We start from the raw sequence: 20,522 nt of genomic DNA, 5'->3' as shown, positions 1-20,522 counted from the left end.
ATTAGGGGTGTTGAAAATAATCGTTTCTACGATGCATTGCGATGCGGACGTGGACGATTCGGTCTCGATGCAGTGACGGAAGATAATCGGTTATAGAGTAGTAACGTTGCTTCCTGATTTTCCGGCCGCGGCTTTACTATAACGTTTTTTCTGTCACTTTAATATCAAATCGGTCGGTGACGCAGAGATCAGGGAACAGACGTGACAGCGGCGCAGCAACACGGAGCAGTCTGCTTTATCCACCAACACAAGAACACCAGTCCAGAACCCACAGCAGAAGGACCCGCTCCGAATCACTCCGTGTCGCTGCGGCTCAGAGACACAGACAGGGATTTATGTTTTTCAAAAATAATCGCGTTACAATCATGTCAGGTTTTTGGTGGATTTAATTAAGTCTTGGATTGCAGAGTATGAATGTCCTCTAGCAATTTGCAGACGATATATACGTGTGTAAAGTTTGTGAAGGCAGGAGGAAAAAAGCTTCCGCGATCACCGTCTCCTCTCCGTTCCTCCAAGCCCCGCCCCCTCCCTGAAAATAATGAGTGACAGGCTGATAGTGACCCGATAGAAACTTTATTATTCACTTAATCACTGAGATATAATGAAGCTAATTTAATCTCATACATTCATGGGATTTATGTAACAGTAAGACAGAGAATGTAAGTGTGCACCCACATGCAGTATTTTTGTTGTTATATGCTGTTGTAAATACTCCTGTTGTCTGCTGTGTTCAGACTCAAGTCCTGTGTGTGATGCCACATTCAGGACCTTCAGTGTCCTTTCTTAACAGAAGGCCGCGGCTAGAAGCTGCAGCTCGACTGCAGAAGCATTAGCTTTTTGTTTTTGAGGATGGAACAACTTCACACACGGAGGCTAGACCTATACAATTCATTTATTTTGGTTTATAAATTAATGTCAAGACATTTATGTTATTGATTTCTGAAGCACTTTCTAAATAATAAAAAGAGAGTTCATATGTATTTACTGCATTTATGCATTGATGAAAAATAAGCCATGTGCAGTAATATAGAAAATTGAGGATGCAACGCATTGGTATGAATCGTGATGCACCGTGATATCGAACCGACTCGAATCGTTGACAGGATAATCGTAATCGAATCGTGAGACCAGTGAAGATGCACAGCCCTAGTGTGTATTGTGTTTGTGTACCGGGGAAACACTCACAAGAAAACATAACATTTAAAACATCTGCTGGCACTAACAATGTCTCCTGCTGTGGAGACCACCCTCACGCTAGGGACAGAGGTAGCAGATACAGCCAGGTAGCGCTTTGCTAACATCGCAACATAAAGGCCCTGACACACCAGGCCAAAATCGGCCGTTTTCGTTAGTCGGACGAAGAAGCGTGCCCTGTCGCCTAAACTCAATTTGGTGTGTCCCGCACCATCGGCCGTGACACACCTTATTTGGCCTTTCATGGCCGTGTGTCGGCCACAGGCAGTCGGACAAATACATCACTCTGATTGGCTGTTCAGCTAGCGAAACAGTGCATGAGAAGCGAAACGGTTGCTTGAGAATGTCTTCCACAAGCAACACTCCAATGGCTGATAGCTCCAGTACCGCACGAAACATGTTTCGATGGACGAGAGTGAAAATGGAACGCACACGCTATTTGTTGTTTGTTTATATCACGTAGTCTGTTCTTCTTCTCTGTCTTCCGGTTGTTGCCTTTTTTGAATGACGAATACACACTACCGCCGCCTGCTGGTAAGGAGAGTTATTGCCACTCACGCATGCGCAGTTCGTACGTGCTCGGCTGAAGTCTTTGCGGTGTGTTCCAGTGCGACACATGGCCAAGACGCAGGAGAACACGCCGACGCAACAGTCGGCGTCAGCAAGTTCTCTGGTGACTGCTTGGTGTGTCAGGGCCTTAAGGATATTTGGCGTTTGTAATAGCTTTGGCTCGGTCTGAACTTTTTGCGAGTGGTGGAGGCTTAAATGCTAGTGGGAGTTGGGTTTGCACTTCAGGTCCCGCCTCGGCTCCGCCTCTTTGCCCTTATTTGGAGCAGGCGGGAGTTGAACTCTGACGTCACTGTCTCGCCGTTAGTGGCCAACTCTGCCTACTAAGGGCTTCTCGGCAACTCTGCAGAATCCTATGGGTGACGTCACGGACCCTACGTCCATTTATGTATACAGTCTATGGTTGAACCCAATGGGAGCAAATGACTCTGAATGCTGCGACTCAGCACCTGAGATTACTTCCAAAAAGTTGTTCACGTTCTGAAGGAGTTTTGGGACTACTTTTCTCCGCGCCGTTCCTAATGAGCTTGCTTTAAAAGAAGAAACACTCAAAACAACCAGGACGAGGGTTAAACAAAAATCTGTTTTAATCATAAACGGTAATAATGCAATACCATATAATACATTACCATACAAAGCCATATCATATGAGTAATGTCAGGAGTATGCCTACTCCTGGCCTTGTTCACAGGCTGCCCCGACCTCCCGGTCCGGGCGGCGCGTGGAGAGAGGACGAAACAACACGTTGCACGTCCCAAAACCAACAAAGGGGTGGAGTTTCATTTGGGAGATACCAACACGCTGTCTCACAGGGAATCAGCGCGGGCAGCTATGAAAGCCACAGGTGTTGAGAAGGCCTGCAGGATGCACCTCATTAAGATCAGGGGAAATGTTCCTCCCAGTTTGCAAAGCCTATCGATGGTTTAACCCAGAAAAACACTCTGGGATAATCTTTTCACTCAAAACAGAAATCACCATTAATTCTGCATCTTCCTTCTTCACAAATAGCTTAAAACACTCTTTTGATAAACAGGTAAAAAGTCAAACAAAAAGACTATTGCGCTAATCTACTTTTAAGAAAAAGGGAACATTCTTTCAGGAATCTATAAAAAACCTCTCTATATGGTAGAGGAAAAATGTACTTTTGTTCCTTCAACTATTAACACACAGGAATGTATAAACTCACACATATACTTATTCAAGATATACAGACTTCTTTGAAACTTGGCCTGCTTGAGATCCTAAGCAGAATATAGTCTTTCCCCACCAAGCACCCTGTCTTGCATACCTCCACATCCCCCACATAGCAATAAAACCCAGTTTACTCTTAACAGCCCTTTGTCTATCGCCATTTTAGTCCTCACATTTATGAAAGGATAAAACAGAGAAATCACTATAAAACACAAACACAGGTATTGTTTGAACAGTATTCACTTAACTGCTACTATTGATAATTACCAGAGAAAGTCAAAGGGACCTCTTTTAATGTCTGGAAATTGCAACAAGACTTTCTGCCATTTCAAATGTAACACACTTCTTTGGTACAAAATCTCACATCAATTTCCACAGTTCTCAATTTTTCTTTTTATTACCAAAGGGCCCGTACCGAATAATTTCGGTACGTATACCGTTACACCCCTACATATATATCATTATTATTATTATAAATACATAACTACTATTATTTTATTACATTTCAGATTTTATTTTTTATACCCCTGGAAATAATTACTGCACTTTATTCCTTATTCCTACATAAGTATGTATGCTGCGTGTCTTATGTTGTGATGTTTTTTGTTTTGATGGCACATTTTAAAAGGGAGAAGCATTTAGTTCTCTCATTGTACATGTATAATGACATTACATGATTCTATTCTATTCTTGTGTGTTAAATATGAGTGAAAAGTCAAATAAATGCTTCCATAATGTAGTGGTATAGAGTAACAAAAAATGGAAATAGTCAACTAAAGGCAAAATATAGTAAATGTACTGAGTTACGGCCCGTCCACACTACAGCGTCGACAACTCCAATCTGCCCATTCACTTTGAATGGGGTGACGTCACGTTGCCTCGCTTTTTCGCCGAACTGAATTGTGGGGTAGCAGAGCGGTCCGTCTCCGCCGGAGTAGCCAGCGCCAGCCAATCAAATCCCGTTTCTGAAAATCGGACAGCTCAAGCCGTAGCCAATCAAACCGCGTCTAAGCTGGGAGACATATCCCGCCGTTCATTTCTATATTTAAAAAAAAGTCGGAGGAGAAACTAACTATCGCCGTAGCAAATCACCCGGTTTTGTATGAGCAGCCCCTCTTCACCTCCCGGGATACAAACCGGAGGAACCAGGCATGGAGGGAGGTGGCAGAGACAGTGGGTGAAACTGGTAGGTTTTCGCCTGTTTGGGGAGTATATATATATATATATATATATATATATATATATATATATATATATTGCTCCCATAAAATCCCCGGGGGTTTTTGCTTTGTATGTCGGGGGCGGGAGATTCATGTGATTGGTTGTTGGTCGTGTTGCTTGAATAAAATCCCCAAGTTACAGACACGCCCAGCTCCAAGCTTTTTTTGAAGCTGTAGTGTGGACGCTCCGTTACCTTCCACCTCTGAGTGTAATGATGGGATACAGATGCCGTGTGCTCCAGTCCTTTCTCATTCTATTGATCTAAACATCTTCTCTAATAACATGCATCTGCATTTCTTCCTTCAGTCGCCAGATAACGATGAGGACAACAAGCCTAAGAAGGGGAAGAAAGAGCAACAGAAGGTAAGAAAGGAGCACTGATGTTAGCTTAGCACTTCCACCCAGTTTGCAGCATCGTCCAGGTAACCATCATGTGATTCATCTGTGTCCCTGTAGAAAGGAAGACCTGCTAAAGCATCACGCAGCGAAGAGGAGGAGGACAGTGACGAATGTGACACCATGAAGGTGTGTTTGTCCTCCATAATCTGTCTATGGTCCTCCTCTGCTCTGGATCAGTGCTAACGCTTCTGTCTCTCAGTGTGCCGAGGATGTGATCGCAGAGCAGGCCCAGCAGCAGGACAACGACCCGTTAGCTAACCTCAGCAAGAAGGAGAAGAAGAAGATAAAGAAACAGGTGATAACATGTGATAACATGTGCTGATGATGCATTCATGTGTGACTTACTCATCATGTTCACATTGACTCTGAAACTCATTGAGTGCTATACACTGTTGGGAAGAAGAGATTCCTGCCTTTCTTATATTTCTATTGTTTCTCAAACTATTACGTAATATACGTCACATGACTGTTGGTGAGCCATGATTTTCAGACAGCGGAATTCAGAGTTTGCATACATTATTTTAGTGTTTATTCAGAATAATCTGAAGACTGAACCCTAAATCTAATTCATCTAGATTTGTTTGCACACATTCACATGCACGCTCATTCTCACCAATCGTATAAAAACAAAAGTTTAACTTGTGCATTTCATATCATGTTTGAGCACATGCTTACGTGCACACCCAGAGCCATGTGAGCGCCTGTACTCACAAGAAGTTACATCTACGTTTTTCATAAATGTAACCTCTCAAAGTGCACCATGGATACATTTGAATGTAAAATGTCCAAAACGTTCTTCCGGTGAGCAACACACAAACCCATATGTTCTTATCTTTCTGTGTCATTACTATGACAACTAGCCAGACGTCCTACCTGACCAATTCGAGCTGCGCAAGATCAGCATATGTAGCAAGGTGTTCAGAATAAAAGCACTTTAAAGAAAGAATGTGCTAAAAATAGAGATGATTATATAAACCTAATAAGCCAAAGTATAATGTAATAAAAGTCCCAGGGGAAAATTGGGTTTGTGACATTTGCTTCATTTAAGATAAAATGAATACAAAATGTAAAAACAAACATAATACATTCTAGTAACAATGTGCAATAAGATATTTAAATAAATATGTTTGTATAAACATAATAATTCAAAGTAAAATGTTCAATAAAAAAGAAGATCAAAATCTTGGGGGGACAAATTACTTTTAAAAACATAAGAAGTTCGAGAGAGAAGTTGAAATCAAATAAATAACAAGATGTTTAAATCATAAGAATTAAAATAAATTAATAAAAGATAAAATAAGTTAGAATAAAAATGTTCACATTGTATTAATATGTGTGCGTTTGTCTATCACTAAGTAAACAATGGTGTATTAATAAAATGTATGGACTTTATAAGGGTTTGGTGGTAATGGTGAAGTCCTCCATTCATATGGTTACAGCAGGGGTGCCCAACCTTTTTTGAACCGAGAGCTACTTTTAAAGTTGCCAGTCTGCTGAGATCTACCAGTCCAAATAGAGAGGCGTAGCCTACTGACAGCCTACCAGGTAAATACACACTTCTACTTAAATAAAACTGACCTTTGTACGATTAATACTTCATAAAATACTGCAGATCCTTTATCTTACCTCTTTCTAATCTACGCACATACAAGGATTTAACTGAAGTTACACAACAGTGTTGTTGATACGGAGTTGGAGTTTATTCACACGTCACATACTAAAAGTGGGTAATGTGTTCAAGAAACATTGAACAGTGCTGCCACATATGACACAGGGACAAAGAGAAAAGACTCTGAACCCTTTCTTTGCCATTATATAAAAATAGTGTTGCTACAAAAGTATAAATTAGGCGTACTAATAAGACGACTCAGATCTGAAGCTACTCAGGAATCTGCTGCCAAAGTGCAATAAAAAAGACAAAATTAATAAAATCAAACCCTTTTTTTGTTGCATTTTAGTAGAGTATAAAAAGAAATGCCTTTTTTAAAATAGGATGCAAGCAACACTAGCTTCTTAACCTGAATTGATAATAGACTATAAACAATTTAAGTTTGCATTCATTTTGTACAATAATTATAATGAATGAGTTCAAACAAACTAAAACTTACAGCTGATTAATAACGGTATCTAACTTGAGTTTTTATTATATCAAAAACCTGTTGAAATGCTTCTGTTATTTTTACTGTCCCCCAAAAGCCTCCAGGAATGCTTCTTTCACAACTTCGCCGTCTTTGAAAGACTTGACAAGAACGTGACTGACACGATAAGATGCTCTGGTAGCAGCCTTGATCTTGTTGTTGGGCCTGGTGAAAATGGACTGCTGTGCATTTAGCTGTCCTCTCAGGCCCCTCCCCTTTTGGAGCGTAGGGCAGAATTAGGAGGGGATTCCGTCTCGTAGCGTTTGTGCACTGTTTTGAAATGCCTCTCCTAAATTACCCTTCTTCGATAAAGCCACACTCGCATTGCAGATGAGACAGATGGACTTTGAATTGGAATAGATACAAAAATAATCATCCTCCCACTCGGAGTGAAAATTATATATTTTGGGCTTTTTTTGCTTCTGCCATAATTGCGGTCTGGTGTGTGTGCGGACTGTCACTCCTGTTGCCACTATGGTTGCCACGGACAACATCAGCGAAATAGTGCCCACTGCCCAACAGCCACGCCCAGACACATGGGGTCACACCGGCCAATCACAAAGCTTTGATGCGTTAAAGTACATTATTCTGGCACAGGAAGATCATGTTATAGGACATTAAAGGAATGGTCCACTCATTAGATAATTAATCAAAACTTCAGTATTTAGTGAAACGTTATGTTTAAACCATACCCTGAAGAAATCAGCGATATTCCCCGGTAAATAATGATTTTATAGCTCTTTTTTATCAAGACCTGTATATTCCGTCTGGCCGCCGCCATGTTTGCCATTTTCAGTAGTCACGTGATGGTCGTGACGTCATCCATGCGTTCACTTTGTCAACACACGGAAACATGGTGGAGTATTTCAGTTCGGACTCGTCAGCAGAGGAACAAGTTTTGACCAATGTGAAGAGATTGGATGGGGGAATTCATCCATACATATCAGTATGACAATACGACACCCTCTGTCCTAAGACCCTCACATCGTACAAGGAAAAACTTCCGAAGAAAACCCACAGTTTAAAGGGAACATGGGAGAAACCTCAGGGAGAGCAACAGAGGAGGGATCCCTCTCCCAGGACGGACAGACGTGCAATAGATGCCGTGTGTAAATTGAAAAGATAATACATTTGCAACATAGGTAGTCCAAATGTTTGGAAATGCATGTGTGTATAATAGGAAGATGATATAAGATACTATATGTATGCATGTAGTACCACCCTTGCTAGCGATTCCCTCTCTAGTTTAGCATACTCAGCTTCGTTGTCCCTGGCCATAGAATCACGATTTTATGGGGCCGGAAAAACTGGGGGGAAATACACACTAGCCAGTACTACGCTATATGGAAAGGCCACCAAAAACTGTCCTGGCCTGGACGTTAAAACGGGGCTAGCCGCTGCAATGGAAATGCGCTATAACATACCTTATTCTTACTCCGAGCACTACTTCTGCTCCTCCGTCGCTTCACACTTGCAGAGGGCGATTTCTCTACTGGCCGAACTGGTGTCCTGGTCGGTGATGACACCAGAAAGACCGATGGTACTGCATCTCCATTGAGTAATGGTTGTTCTTTAAATCCCATGTTATGTTTGATCATACTCTCAGAGTAGTCGTCCGGAAATTTGAAATGTTCGCTGCATACATGAGCCTGTAAATCTCTCGGTTCGGGCCGGCCACATTTCGCTAGCCACTGCCTCCGAATGTACTTCTTATGCTTACCTTTTGGCAACAGATGGAACCGAGCATTCCGTGGATTGTTCCTATCCGAATTATGGCAATATTTCGCGATACAGTGAGGCATATTTGAATAGATAAACTACAGTAAATAACATGGAGATCAACGTGTCTTCGAAAACCAAACGCATGGATTACGTCACGTCCGGAAAATGGTGGCGCCCACAGTGTTGATGTTATTTCGGTATATAATCAGTTTAAAATCACTGATAATGTCATCGGATTAAAAAAAAAAGAGAGAGAGACTGGCAGAGACTGGTCTGTTTTATCGGATGATAATTTTTAAAAAATGAGTGTCATGAGCATACCATTCCTTTAACGATAACCCCGGGAGATTCGCGGGGTTATCGTTAAAGGAATGGTTGAGGAGATTCCCAGATCGACTGGTTGGGCACCCCTGGGTTACAGTCAAACAATTGGACGACTAGTCTCTTAATACAGTCCTGTCAACCATAGGTGTTCCAAATGTCACTTTAAAAGCAACATTTAAATTAGCAATAAACAAATGTTGCATCTTAATGTCTCCCGGGGGCTGAGGGATCCGGCCCATACTGTGCTTTATTCTTGTGTGTGTGTGTGTGTGTGTGTGTGTGTGTGTGTGTGTGTGTGTGTGTGTGTGTGTGTGTGTGTGTGTGTGTGTGTGTGTGTGTGTGTGTGTGTGTGTGTGTGTGTGTGTGTGTGTGTGTGTGTGTGTGTGTGTGTGTGTGTGTGTGTGTGTGTGTGTGTGTGTGTGTGTGTGTGTGTGTGTGTGTGTGTGTGTGTGTGTGTGTGTGTGTGTGTGTGTGTGTGTGTGTGTGTGTTGTGTGTGTGTGTGTGTGTGTTGTGTGTGTGTGTGTGTGTGTGTGTGTGTGTGGTGTGTGTGTGTGTGTGTGTGTGTGTGTGTGTGTGTGTGTGTGTGTGTGTGTGTGTGTGTGTGTGTGTTGCAGCTGGAGTACGAGCGGCAGGTGGCCAGTATTCGCGCTCAGAATGCTTTGGAGGGAGATTTCTCCATCTCCCAGGCCGAGATTTCCTCCAGACAGGCCATGCTGGAGAATGCCTCTGATATCAAGGTTCATAATCACCATTCTGTTCTCTTAAATTCTCTTCGCTTACTTTTCTACATGCAATGCAGAGACAGTTTTACTCTCTGTTAGTGACGATGTTTTGTGCCTTCAGCTGGAGAAGTTCAGCATCTCTGCTCACGGAAAGGAGCTCTTTGTTAACGCTGACCTTCTGATCGTGGCAGGAAGGAGATATGGTTTAGTCGGACCAAATGGGTAAATATCTTTTAGTTATTTTCAAAGACACTTCTATTCCTTTTCTTTTTTAAAACAATGTTTTTATTAACATTTTATACAATAAGACACATGTACACAGTGTACAGTTACAAACATACAGAAGTGCACTTCTCAAGGTCAAATTACACTGAGGTACAGGTGCAAACACAAATAAACTAAAACAAACACATTACCCTTCATACAAAGACACGTCTTACATACATTTAAAAATTGAATGACATTTCTAGCCACTTTGGTTCAATACAAGGCAGTTTCATGGTACATAGTCCAAATTCAAAATAATCATATTATGAGGTTTACACTCGTCAGTATTCAATTATCCTCATCATCTATTCGCTCCATACCTTCCACAAACAGATTAAATGGTTTCCAAATCTTGTCAAAAAAGTCTCCCTTTTAGTATATATGGCAGCGGTGCTAAGGCACGCGGGCCTAGCAAAATGTGAGCGCGGAGCGAGTGGAATTTTTTTGCGTGCGAAGTGCGCCCTGCCAATATGTTTCTGTGTCTGCCAGCACAAGAAAGGCTCTTGAGGCTCGACAGGTGTATTTTGCTAAATCACCCTTATTGAACATACAGTAACACAAATACTACACATCCACATAACAAACAATCACAATAAAATGTATGCAATTTAATTATTTTAACTTGCTTTATTTGGCGATGGGCCTCACATCCTCAAGGGGGGTCCGGGGGCATGCACCCCCGGTTAAATGTATCAATCTGGTGCACTTTGAGCACAAAATGAATTGGATACAGCTCTCAACACTCGGATGAAAGGGAGCTGTATACTTTTCAATGATCCAAACATCTTTAGAATATGATCACAACCAATAACAAATCATTTAAACTGGTTTATTCTTATCTTATGTTACCTAGTTAGCATTCTTTCTATTTATGCATATTTTACTGATCACTCCCCTTTTAAACTTTTTTTTACCAATGACACATTGCAATGATTTCTTATTTTATTTTTTACAACTATATTAAATAGATAAAGGTGTGCCCTCTCTAGCTCTCTCGCTCTGTCTCGCTCGCTCACAGAGGCTGTGTGCTCCTCCGTGGCGATGACGGGAGTGCCACGTATTATTATTTTAATGTATTAAAAAAAAAGAAAAGAAAAATGTTTTAATTAAAATATATTTATTTATTTTTGTCAAGTTAATGCGTTAATACCGCATTTAAAGCAACGTTTTTTTAATGCCACTAATTATTTTAACGTGCGATTAACGCATGTGTATTTGTCCTCGGCCCGCCCCGTAGTTTCAGAGCCTAAACGCTTGACGTTGTTGTTGTTAGTTGGATGGTGGCAGATTATAGCGAGAGAGATGGATACAAAAAAAGGTGTTTTAAACAGCAAGACAAGCACACAGCTGATGCTGACAGCCCCGCTCCTGCCGCTCGCTTGCGGCAGACCACGCTTGAACGTTTGCCGGGGAGACGCCTGAGCAGCAACCTTTCAACAGCGATAGCAAAATGGGTGGCGGTGGCTACAGCTTGCAGGACAATTAACATTGTGGAGGACGAGGGACTGTTTGAGATCATTCGGATCGCATCCAACGTGTCGACTGCACATCACAGCGCATTATTTTGACCCACAGTGGGAACTTCAGTCTCATGCTTTGACTGTTATGAAGACAGAGGAGCGGCATTTCGCCGACAACTGTAAATAGGCTTGTCTGCTTGAGCAACTGGCTCAGTGCAGAGAAGTAGACAGGGTAGGGAGAGAGTGTAAGAGAGAGAGAGAGAGGTTCCAAGTTGTTGTATTGAAAATATTCAGGAGAATATTTGTCATTGTTTCAATGATAATAAACAAATATTTGCATAAAGCATATTTGTCCACTCATATGTTGATAAGAGAATTAAAAACATGAAAAATATTCCTCTAAGTTACTTTTAGAACCGATAAAAAAATGTGCGTTTAATCGTGATTAACTATGGACATCATGTGATTAATCGCGATTAAATATTTTAATCGACTGACAGCCCTAATTTATAGATCTTCTGATTGGATCATTGCAACTTTTATTCTGGGCTGTTTACAGTCAAGGCTGGCTAGTTGATTATAAAAATAATAAATGTTTCATAAGATTTGTATAGGGCATTTTCCAATGCTCAAATATGCTTTATAAACAAATAAAGAATATAACAACAAAATAAAGAAATAAATTACCTCTTTAGAAAGTCACAGAAAAGTATTTCTAAAACTCCCTACACCAGGGGTCACCAACAATTTTTTCAAGTCATCATGACCTACTTTCACTCCTCTTTTTTTGTTTTTTGCAGTGTATATATTTAGCACATTTTAACATTATTATATGCTTACCTTTAACCTTTGTGTGCTGTTTTTTTCTTTGGGACCCGTTTTCAGTGTTTACTCAAAGAAAATGTATGCAATTTAATTATTTGAACCTGCTTTATTTGGGGGTGGACCTCACATCCTCTAGGGGGGTCCGGGGGCATGCAGCCCCGGGAAGATTTTGTTTTAAATGTTAAAGTGAAATGCATCAATCTGGTGCACTTTGAGCACAACATGAATGTATGGACACAGCTCTCAACACCCTATGAAAGGGAGCTGTATACTTTTCAATAATCCAAAATCTTTAGAATATGATCACAACCAATAACAAATCATTTCAACTTGTTTATTCTGATCTTATGTTACCTAGTTAGCATTTTTTCTTTCTATTTATGCATATTTTACTAATCACTCCCCTTTTAAACTGTTTTTAGTTTTTTTTTCTCTGTCCTATAGTACACATTGGAATGATTTCTTACTAACATTTTTAAATATTTATTTAATCGTTTATTTGGCAGGGATAATGCACAGTAATGAACACTTAAGACATTCAAATGTGTCAAGCGTAACAGTGCCAGATTTAGCTTTGAGCTAATTTCCATCCGCAGTCCCTCACATAACACATTTAATGAAATTACATTTGACAAACATAGCAAAAACAAAATACATAAAAAGTGCAAAAGAGCAAGAGCAGCATCCACGAGTATTTACCACATGGTAATACAATATAGCAGCTACGACACAAGTGCAAGATGTGACGGCCCCTAGGCCTTAGACTCAGGTCCCTGGTTAGCCACTCCCCAAATCAGGAGAGATTGCTGACACCTGATTTGGGTTGACTGCTCAGCTACAAGTATGGGTGCCTGAGCAGTCAGTCTTTCTCTCCTTTTGGGTAGCTTGGCTCTACTGGACCTTGGTTTGTTTGTGCTTTCGTTATATACTGATGCATGTTCACACACCCACACACTACACACATAACTGATTAACTGACTTCATAGTTAATTTAGTTTCTTTAAATAAATGCACTTCAATTGGATGAATCATGTGTGGTCTCCTTCCTTTGTCCGTCCTTGAGCCAGGGCGTGACATGGGGGCTCGTCTAAAGTCAAAAGTCAAATTTTGACATACATTTTGTTGGTATGAATTTTCTGTACTAATTTAGGTTGGAGTATCACACATGGATGTAGTTGTTTTGGAGAGCTTTATTATAATCTAGTTTGGGCCAGTTTTCTTTGAGGTAAATATGCTAAATGTTTGGTGTGGCATGTGACTGGTGTTCTCCTCTGTGACGCCAAGCAGCAGGTTCTAATAGAGAGTCTGTTGTCGGGGGTTGGGTTTAGTGTGACAGAGAAAGTGGCTAGAGCAGTTGTCTCGGGATCACGTCCATGGTTTCTTGTGGGGTCGCTGTGTATACAGTTGCTTTCCAGTGCCACTGGGTTTCAGTGAATAAATACCCGCCACAAGTATCTGTACGAAGACTAGGTACGAGTTTAGTCAGATAAGGGACATACTCTAATGAGTTAGTTGAGCATGGGGAGTCACCAGTTGTTGTTGCCACTAGTTGCATAGTTTAAAGGTTTGGTGTATGTTACCTCAATGTGGTTATCTAGGTTGCTAGATTTTTGTGGTTTGATATGGCTAACATTGTGGAAGATTTTGTTCAGTGTCCCTCGGCTGAGTTGTTGGAGCAATGTACAAAGGAGCAGTTGTTGAAGATTGCTCATTATTACTCTGTTGATTTTGATTCCAAGCAAACAAAGGAAACCCTGAAAAGTGTTATAAAGGCTCATTTGCTAGACTGTGCGGTACTGATGGACAGGGGAGGTAAGAGCATTGTCACTAATTATGTGTCTGGCTTAACATTTGAACAACAGAAATAATTGTTGATTTTGAGGTTAGAACAAATGAAACTGGATTTGGAACTTAAAAAATTGGCTTTGATTAGGGCAGGTAAAATGTCTGCATCGGCATTGATGAATTTACTGTTGTTGCCAAAGTTTAATGAAAATGATATAGACACTTTTTTTTGTCTGTTTGAGCGTGTTGCAGATTCAAGGGGCTGGCCTGATGAGGACAGAACTTTAATGTTGCAGTGTGTGTTTACAGGTAAAGCACAAGAAGCCTACTCCGCTTTATCTTCTGATGCCTGTAAAGATTATGATACGGTGAAATCGTCTGTTTTGAAGGCTTATGAGTTGGTGCCTGAAGCGTACCGCCAACGTTTTAGAGACTGGCGAAAGAGTGGTAACAAAACACATGTGGAATTTACACGGGATTTGATCTTGCATTTCAAGCGCTGGTACTCTTCTTCTCGGGTAAAAACATTGGATCAGTTATGTGATTTAATCATTCTGGAGCAGTTGAAACAGTCTGTCCCTGAGAACATTGCAACCTATATTAATGAACATAAAGTCACATGTCCTAGGGAGGCAGCAGTACTGGCTGATGACGCACAGGCGCATCTTTGGTGAGCGTTATGAAAGGAATGAATCTCAGAAAGCAGGATCTTTGTCCCCAAAGTTTGTACAGCATCCTAATGGCACAAGCAATGCAAATGTGTGTAATTATTGCCATCAACAGGGTCATTGGAAAAAAGAATGTCCTTTGCTAGAGGGGAAAAGCAACAATTTTCGTGTGAAGTCAGTTGGTTTGGCTACAACTGTTCATAATCCCAGAGTTGGTGAAACAGAAGTCTTGGCTCCATTGCAAATGCAGGGTAAGGCAATTGATATCTCAGAGGTTGAGTCGGGTTATGCTTCGTTTATGTCTGACGGTTTTGTAACCCTAGTTGGGAGTGACAAGAAAGTTCAAGTCAGGATTTTGAGGGACTCAGGCGCTTTGAATACTTTGGTGAGGGAGGCCATCTTGCCTTTTTCTCCAGATTCAGACATGGGGCGCTGTGTTCCAGTTCGAGGGATTGGTCTGCAATCCATTTCTGTGCCTGAGCATAAACTGTTTCTGTCCTGTGATTTGGTCCAGAGAGAAGTGGAGGTTGGTGTTCGTCCAGAGTTGCCCGTGACTGGAGTGGACATCATTTTGGGAAATGACCTGGCAGATGGTCGTGTTTGGCCAGATCATGCAAAGCCATTCAGGGGTAACAAAATAAACATTGAAGGAAAGAGTTGTCATGTTAGAGGCGAGAACTGGTTTTGTACTGATAAGTGTGGAATGATGAACTTTGCTAGAAGAAGCAGTTGTTACAGATGTGGCAGGAAGAAACCCATGAGGGCACAGATGATGAAAGCTGGAGGAACAGATAGTTGGAAAACTCTGGCTGGGAAGAGCAGGGGTCTCTTCAGTGTATATGATTAGAAGTGCAGAACATGTGGCAATGTCAATTGGGCTAGAAGGTCAGAGTGCAACATTTGTAACACACGGAAGTATGTGAAAGAGAGCTACAGTAACCTCTTTGGATAAGATGGGGCAGGCAAGGGGAGCTTCGTCCCAGTCTTCTTGAAGTGTTGGCTGTACAGGCATTCCCTGTTTCGTCCACTAAGCAGCAGTAGTTGCTTTTCCTGGGGTTAGGCTATAATGATTGCAGGTTTTGTGCAAATTTCGGTAGTCACCTCAGGTACTTTTTGTCATAGTTACTTCTTTCCCTAGTATCACTTTTGATAGGCTTATAATGCAGTTTGTGTGTGCTCTGAGACGTGTTACTCAGATTTATGAATTGGAAGAAAATGTTGTGTCTAATATTCTTGTTTTGTTTCAGGATCTGAGGTGCTACCTCATTCTTAAGGGGGGAGGTGTGACGGCCCCTAGGCCTTAGACTCAGGTCCCTGGTTAGCCACTCCCCAAATCAGGAGAGATTGCTGACACCTGATTTGGGTTGACTGCTCAGCTACAAGTATGGGTGCCTGAGCAGTCAGTCTTTCTCTCCTTTTGGGTAGCTTGGCTCTACTGGACCTTGGTTTGTTTGTGCTTTCGTTATATACTGATGCATGTTCACACACCCACACACTACACACATAACTGATTAACTGACTTCATAGTTAATTTAGTTTCTTTAAATAAATCCACTTCAATTGGATGAATCATGTGTGGTCTCCTTCCTTTGTCTGTCCTTGAGCCAGGGCGTGACAAAGAGAAGATAAAAGAGCTACATAAAGCGCAAGAGGAGATACCACTGTGTTAAAGTGCATTTAGCGGTGATTGCACGTCGGTTTGTTTCTTAACCATTCTTTGAGTTGTCCTTTGAAGCTATTGAGAGTGGGACAATCCCGTATCTCAGTTGGGAGGCTCTTCCACAAAGAGCTGTCTTTAATGGAGAGGATATTTTGTCCAAAAGTTGTCCGTCTGCGGTGGACTTCACAGTCTCCTCTGGTTTCTGACCTAGTGCAGCGTCCAGTGTGTTTTCTGTGGATGAATTCCCCTACGGGAGGGGGGGGGGGGGGGGGCAGTCCATGTAAACATTTATAAAAAAAAACACATACATTTAAAAGACTTTAAATAGTCAAAACTCAAGAAATTGTGTTTTCCAGGATGGTACAGTGGTGGTATGAATGTGGCTTTCTGTCAAACGCCTTGATAGCTCTCTTGTACAGCTGTTCTCTGGGTTTCAGGTTTGTGGCTCAAGCAAACGACCATTTTGTCAAACGGTAATCAATATGGGATAGAATCATTCAGTGGAGGTATGACTTTTTAGCATCGACAGTTAAGAAAGGTCTGATTTGTTTAACATTTTGCAAGTTGAATTGAATGGTATTGGATACTTTCTTTATGTTTCTTAAAAGTCAAGTTCGAGTCCAGTATGACTCCAAGATACTTGAACTGGGAGACTAGTTCTAATTCTGCTCCGTTTAAAAACACATTGGATCCTTTGATTTTGACTGGTCGTTTACTGAACATCATGCATACTGTTGTTTTTTTGCATTTAACTGTAAGCAAATGTTGTTCAGCCAGTGTTGAACCTTGTCTAAAGCATTAGAGAGACAGTATGAGATTATTTCAGTTTTTTTTTTTCAGTATACAAAGATGACCGCATCATCGGCATACATTTGTACATTCAAATCAGGACATACATTAGGCAAGTCATTAATGTACAGAGAAGACAGTAATGGTCCAAGAATGGAACCTTGTGGAACCCCAACAGGGTTCACATGGTAGGGGTATTTGGCACCATTGACCAAAACACACTGTTTTCTGTTTGATAAGTAAGACTCAACCCACTGTATTGAATCATCACGAAAAATTGAAATGAGTCAGCTTTGTAAGGAGCACTTGGTGGTCAACAGTGTCAAATGCCATCCTGAGATCAAGGAAGACAGCATAAGGGCTCGTGTCCAACATACACTGAACAAAAATATAAATGCAACACTTTTGTTTTTGCTCCCATTTTTCATGAGATGAACTCAAAGATCTAAAACATTTTCTAGATACACAAAATAACCATTTCTCTCAAATATTGTTCACAAATCTGAAACAATCTGTGATCGTGAGCACTTCTCCTTTGCCGAGATAATCCATCCCACCTCACAGGTGTGGCATATCAAGATGCTGATTAGACAGCATGATTATTGCACAGGTGTGCCTTAGGCTGGCCACAATAAAAGGCCACTCTAACATGTTCAGTTTTATCACACAGCACAATGCTACAGATGTCGCAAGTTTTGAGGGAGCGTGCAATTGGCATGCTGACAGCAGGAATGTCCACCAGAGCTGTTGCCCGTGAATTGAATGTTCATTTCTCTACCATAAGCCGTCTCCAAAGGCGTTTCAGAGAATTTGGCAGTACATCCAACCGGCCTCACAACCGCAGACCACGTGTAACCACACCAGCCCAGGACCTCCACATCCAGCATGTTCACCTCCAAGATGGTCTGAGACCAGCCACTCGGACAGCTGCTGCAACAATCGGTTTGCATAACCAAAGACTTTCTGCACAAACTGTCAGAAACCGTCTCAGGGAAGCTCATCTGCATGCTCGTCGTCCTCATCGGGGTCTCGACCTGGTTGGTCGTCGTAACCGACTTGAGTGGGCAAATGCTCACATTCGATGGCGTCTGGCACGTTGGAGAGGTGTTCTCTTCACGGATGAATCCCGGTTTTCACTGCTCAGGGCAGATGGTAGACAGCGTGTGTGGTGTCGTGTGGGTGAGCGGTTTTCTGATGTCGATGTTGTGAATCGAGTGGCCCATGGTGGTGGTGGGGTTATGGTATGGGCAGGCGTATGGTATGGACGACGAACACAGGTGCATTTTATTGATGGCATTGTGAATGCACAGAGATACCGTGACGAGATCCTGAGGCCCATTGTCGTGCCATTCATCCACGACCATCACCTCATGTTGCAGCATGATAATGCACGGCCCCATGTTGCGAGGATCTGTACACAATTCCTGGAGGCTGAAAACATCCCAGTTCTTGCATGGCCAGCATACTCACCGGACATGTCACCCATTGAGCATGTTTGGGATGCTCTGGATCGGCGTATACGACAGCGTGTTCCAGTTCCTGCCAATATCCAGCAACTTGGCACAGCCATTGAAGAGGAGTGGACCAACATTCCACAGGCCACAATCAACAACCTGATCAACTCTATGCCAAGGAGATGTGTTGCACTGCGTGAGGCAAATGGTGGTCACACCAGATACTGACTGGTTTTCGGACCCCCCCAGACCCCCCCAATAAAGCAAAACTGCACGTTTCAGAGTGGCCTTTTATTGTGGCCAGCCTAAGGCACACCTGTGCAATAATCATGCTGTCTAATCAGCATCTTGATATGCCACACCTGTGAGGTGGGATGGATTATCTCGGCAAAGGAGAAGTGCTCACTATCACAGATTGTTTCAGATTTGTGAACAATATTTGAGAGAAATGGTTATTTTGTGTTTATAGAAAATGTTTTAGATCTTTGAGTTCATCTCATGAACAATGGGAGCAGAAACAAAAGTGTTGCATTTATATATGTATATATGTGTACATTTAACCTTTTCCACAAAGACACAGTTAGCTGTCTCAGTGGAGTGGTGAACACGAAAACCAAACTGCATTGAGTGGAGTGGAGCGAAACCTTTGTCTAAATGTTTGGTGATTAGTTTAATAATAAAGGTATGCTCGCTTGCTTGCTCTCTCTCTGTCTCGCTCGCTCGCTCACAGACGCTGTGTGCTCCTCCGTGGCGATGGCAGCTTGCGTTAAAAAATAATAATAAACATATCATCTGTAAAGTGGGGGGAACAGGATTTCGAAAAGTGGGGGATTTGCTTGGCGAGTTACTTATTGAGGGCTTGCGATCATGTTGGAGACCCCTGCCCTATACAGTAAATGAAAAAAGGAGGATTAGAATGATATCCTCTTTAATTGTCACACATATGAACACAACAGAGAAATATATTCCGTGCCCTTAACCCATCCTAGTACAAGGAGTAGTGGGCAGCTCTTACACAGCAACCGAGGAGCAATATGGGGGGATTGGTGCCTTGCTAAAGGGCATCTCAGCATTGCCCATTAGGCTCTCAAAGTACCAGTCCACTCTGTTCTTTTGTTTTTACAGAACAATTAAATCGTAAGGTTGTCTCGTGCTGTTGTTACCAAAGCCTGTAATATTTCTGATGTTCCCTGCACTGAATCTGTGTTCACCCGTCTCGTGTTTCAGCAAAGGAAAGACCACATTACTGAAACACATGGCCAACAGAGCCCTCAGTATTCCCCCCAACATCGACGTGCTGCTGTGTGAACAGGGTGAGTTACCTCTATCATTCCTCTCCCCTCTGTCCATGTTGTAGTCTCCCACTGACTGTGTGTGTGTGTGTGTGTGTGTGTGTGTGTGTGTGTGTGTGTGTGTGTGTGTATATAGAGGTGATAGCTGACGACACGCCGGCGGTGCAGGCGGTGCTGAAGGCGGACACCAAGCGCCTGAAGCTCATGGAGGAGGAGAGGCAGCTGCAGGCTCTGCTGGAGAAGGGAGAGGACAGCGTGGCTGACAGGCTGGACAAGGTGAAAAAACTGACCTAGATCCTTCGCCTTGTGCGTTCATATGGTGTTGTTTCATGCAGGCCCTATAAACGTGGAAAGATGTATAACCCTCCTGTCCACTTGTAATGAATAACATGAATCCCAATTAGTATGATTGTATGAAACTACTGTGTATTTCATCATTTAAACAGTGTATAAAAAAACAATAGCATATGAACCCAACTTATAAAACACATTTATTTAATCATTTTACAGTAATTAGCATAACGTTCATCTAACATATTATTGAACATTTAAAACCTAAAAGTACTTTGGCTGATATTGCATTGGATGGAAAATGCTTAGTAACCACCATAACTTACATTACTTTCATTTGCGTTTTACGGTCTCAGTCGGTTGTTAACGTGAACGGTGCCTCACTTAAGATGTTGCGGTCGCAAAGAATTGTGCGACCGCATTATCTCCTCGGTGTATCCTAAGCTTAAGGAGATAAAGGAAGCATTTAAGCTCCTTTCCTATCATCTAGAGAACTGTTAGAAAAATATCACTTGGCTTGGTCTTCAATATCAGGATACATGTATTTATTAT

At 41.9% G+C, this 20,522-nt stretch overlaps 1 protein-coding gene across 1 annotated transcript in view; it reads left to right on the top strand.

Moving 5' to 3' along the window:
• The window catches only part of abcf1 (ATP-binding cassette, sub-family F (GCN20), member 1), a 62,171-nt gene that overhangs the window by 9,296 nt on the left and 32,353 nt on the right, over window positions 1-20,522 (top strand). The window contains exons 7-13 of the mRNA XM_034100480.2: window positions 4,480-4,536; window positions 4,630-4,698; window positions 4,772-4,867; window positions 9,372-9,494; window positions 9,601-9,701; window positions 19,615-19,700; window positions 19,816-19,955. Coding sequence (XP_033956371.1) covers window positions 4,480-4,536; window positions 4,630-4,698; window positions 4,772-4,867; window positions 9,372-9,494; window positions 9,601-9,701; window positions 19,615-19,700; window positions 19,816-19,955 — 672 coding nt within the window. The remainder of the gene's footprint in view (window positions 1-4,479; window positions 4,537-4,629; window positions 4,699-4,771; window positions 4,868-9,371; window positions 9,495-9,600; window positions 9,702-19,614; window positions 19,701-19,815; window positions 19,956-20,522) is intronic.

Source organism: Pseudochaenichthys georgianus, chromosome 15, assembly GCF_902827115.2.
Source record: "Pseudochaenichthys georgianus chromosome 15, fPseGeo1.2, whole genome shotgun sequence".
NCBI classification, from domain to species: domain Eukaryota; kingdom Metazoa; phylum Chordata; class Actinopteri; order Perciformes; family Channichthyidae; genus Pseudochaenichthys; species Pseudochaenichthys georgianus.
Note: the sequence above shows the minus strand (reverse complement) of the source record. Positions and strands in the feature narration are given on the sequence as shown.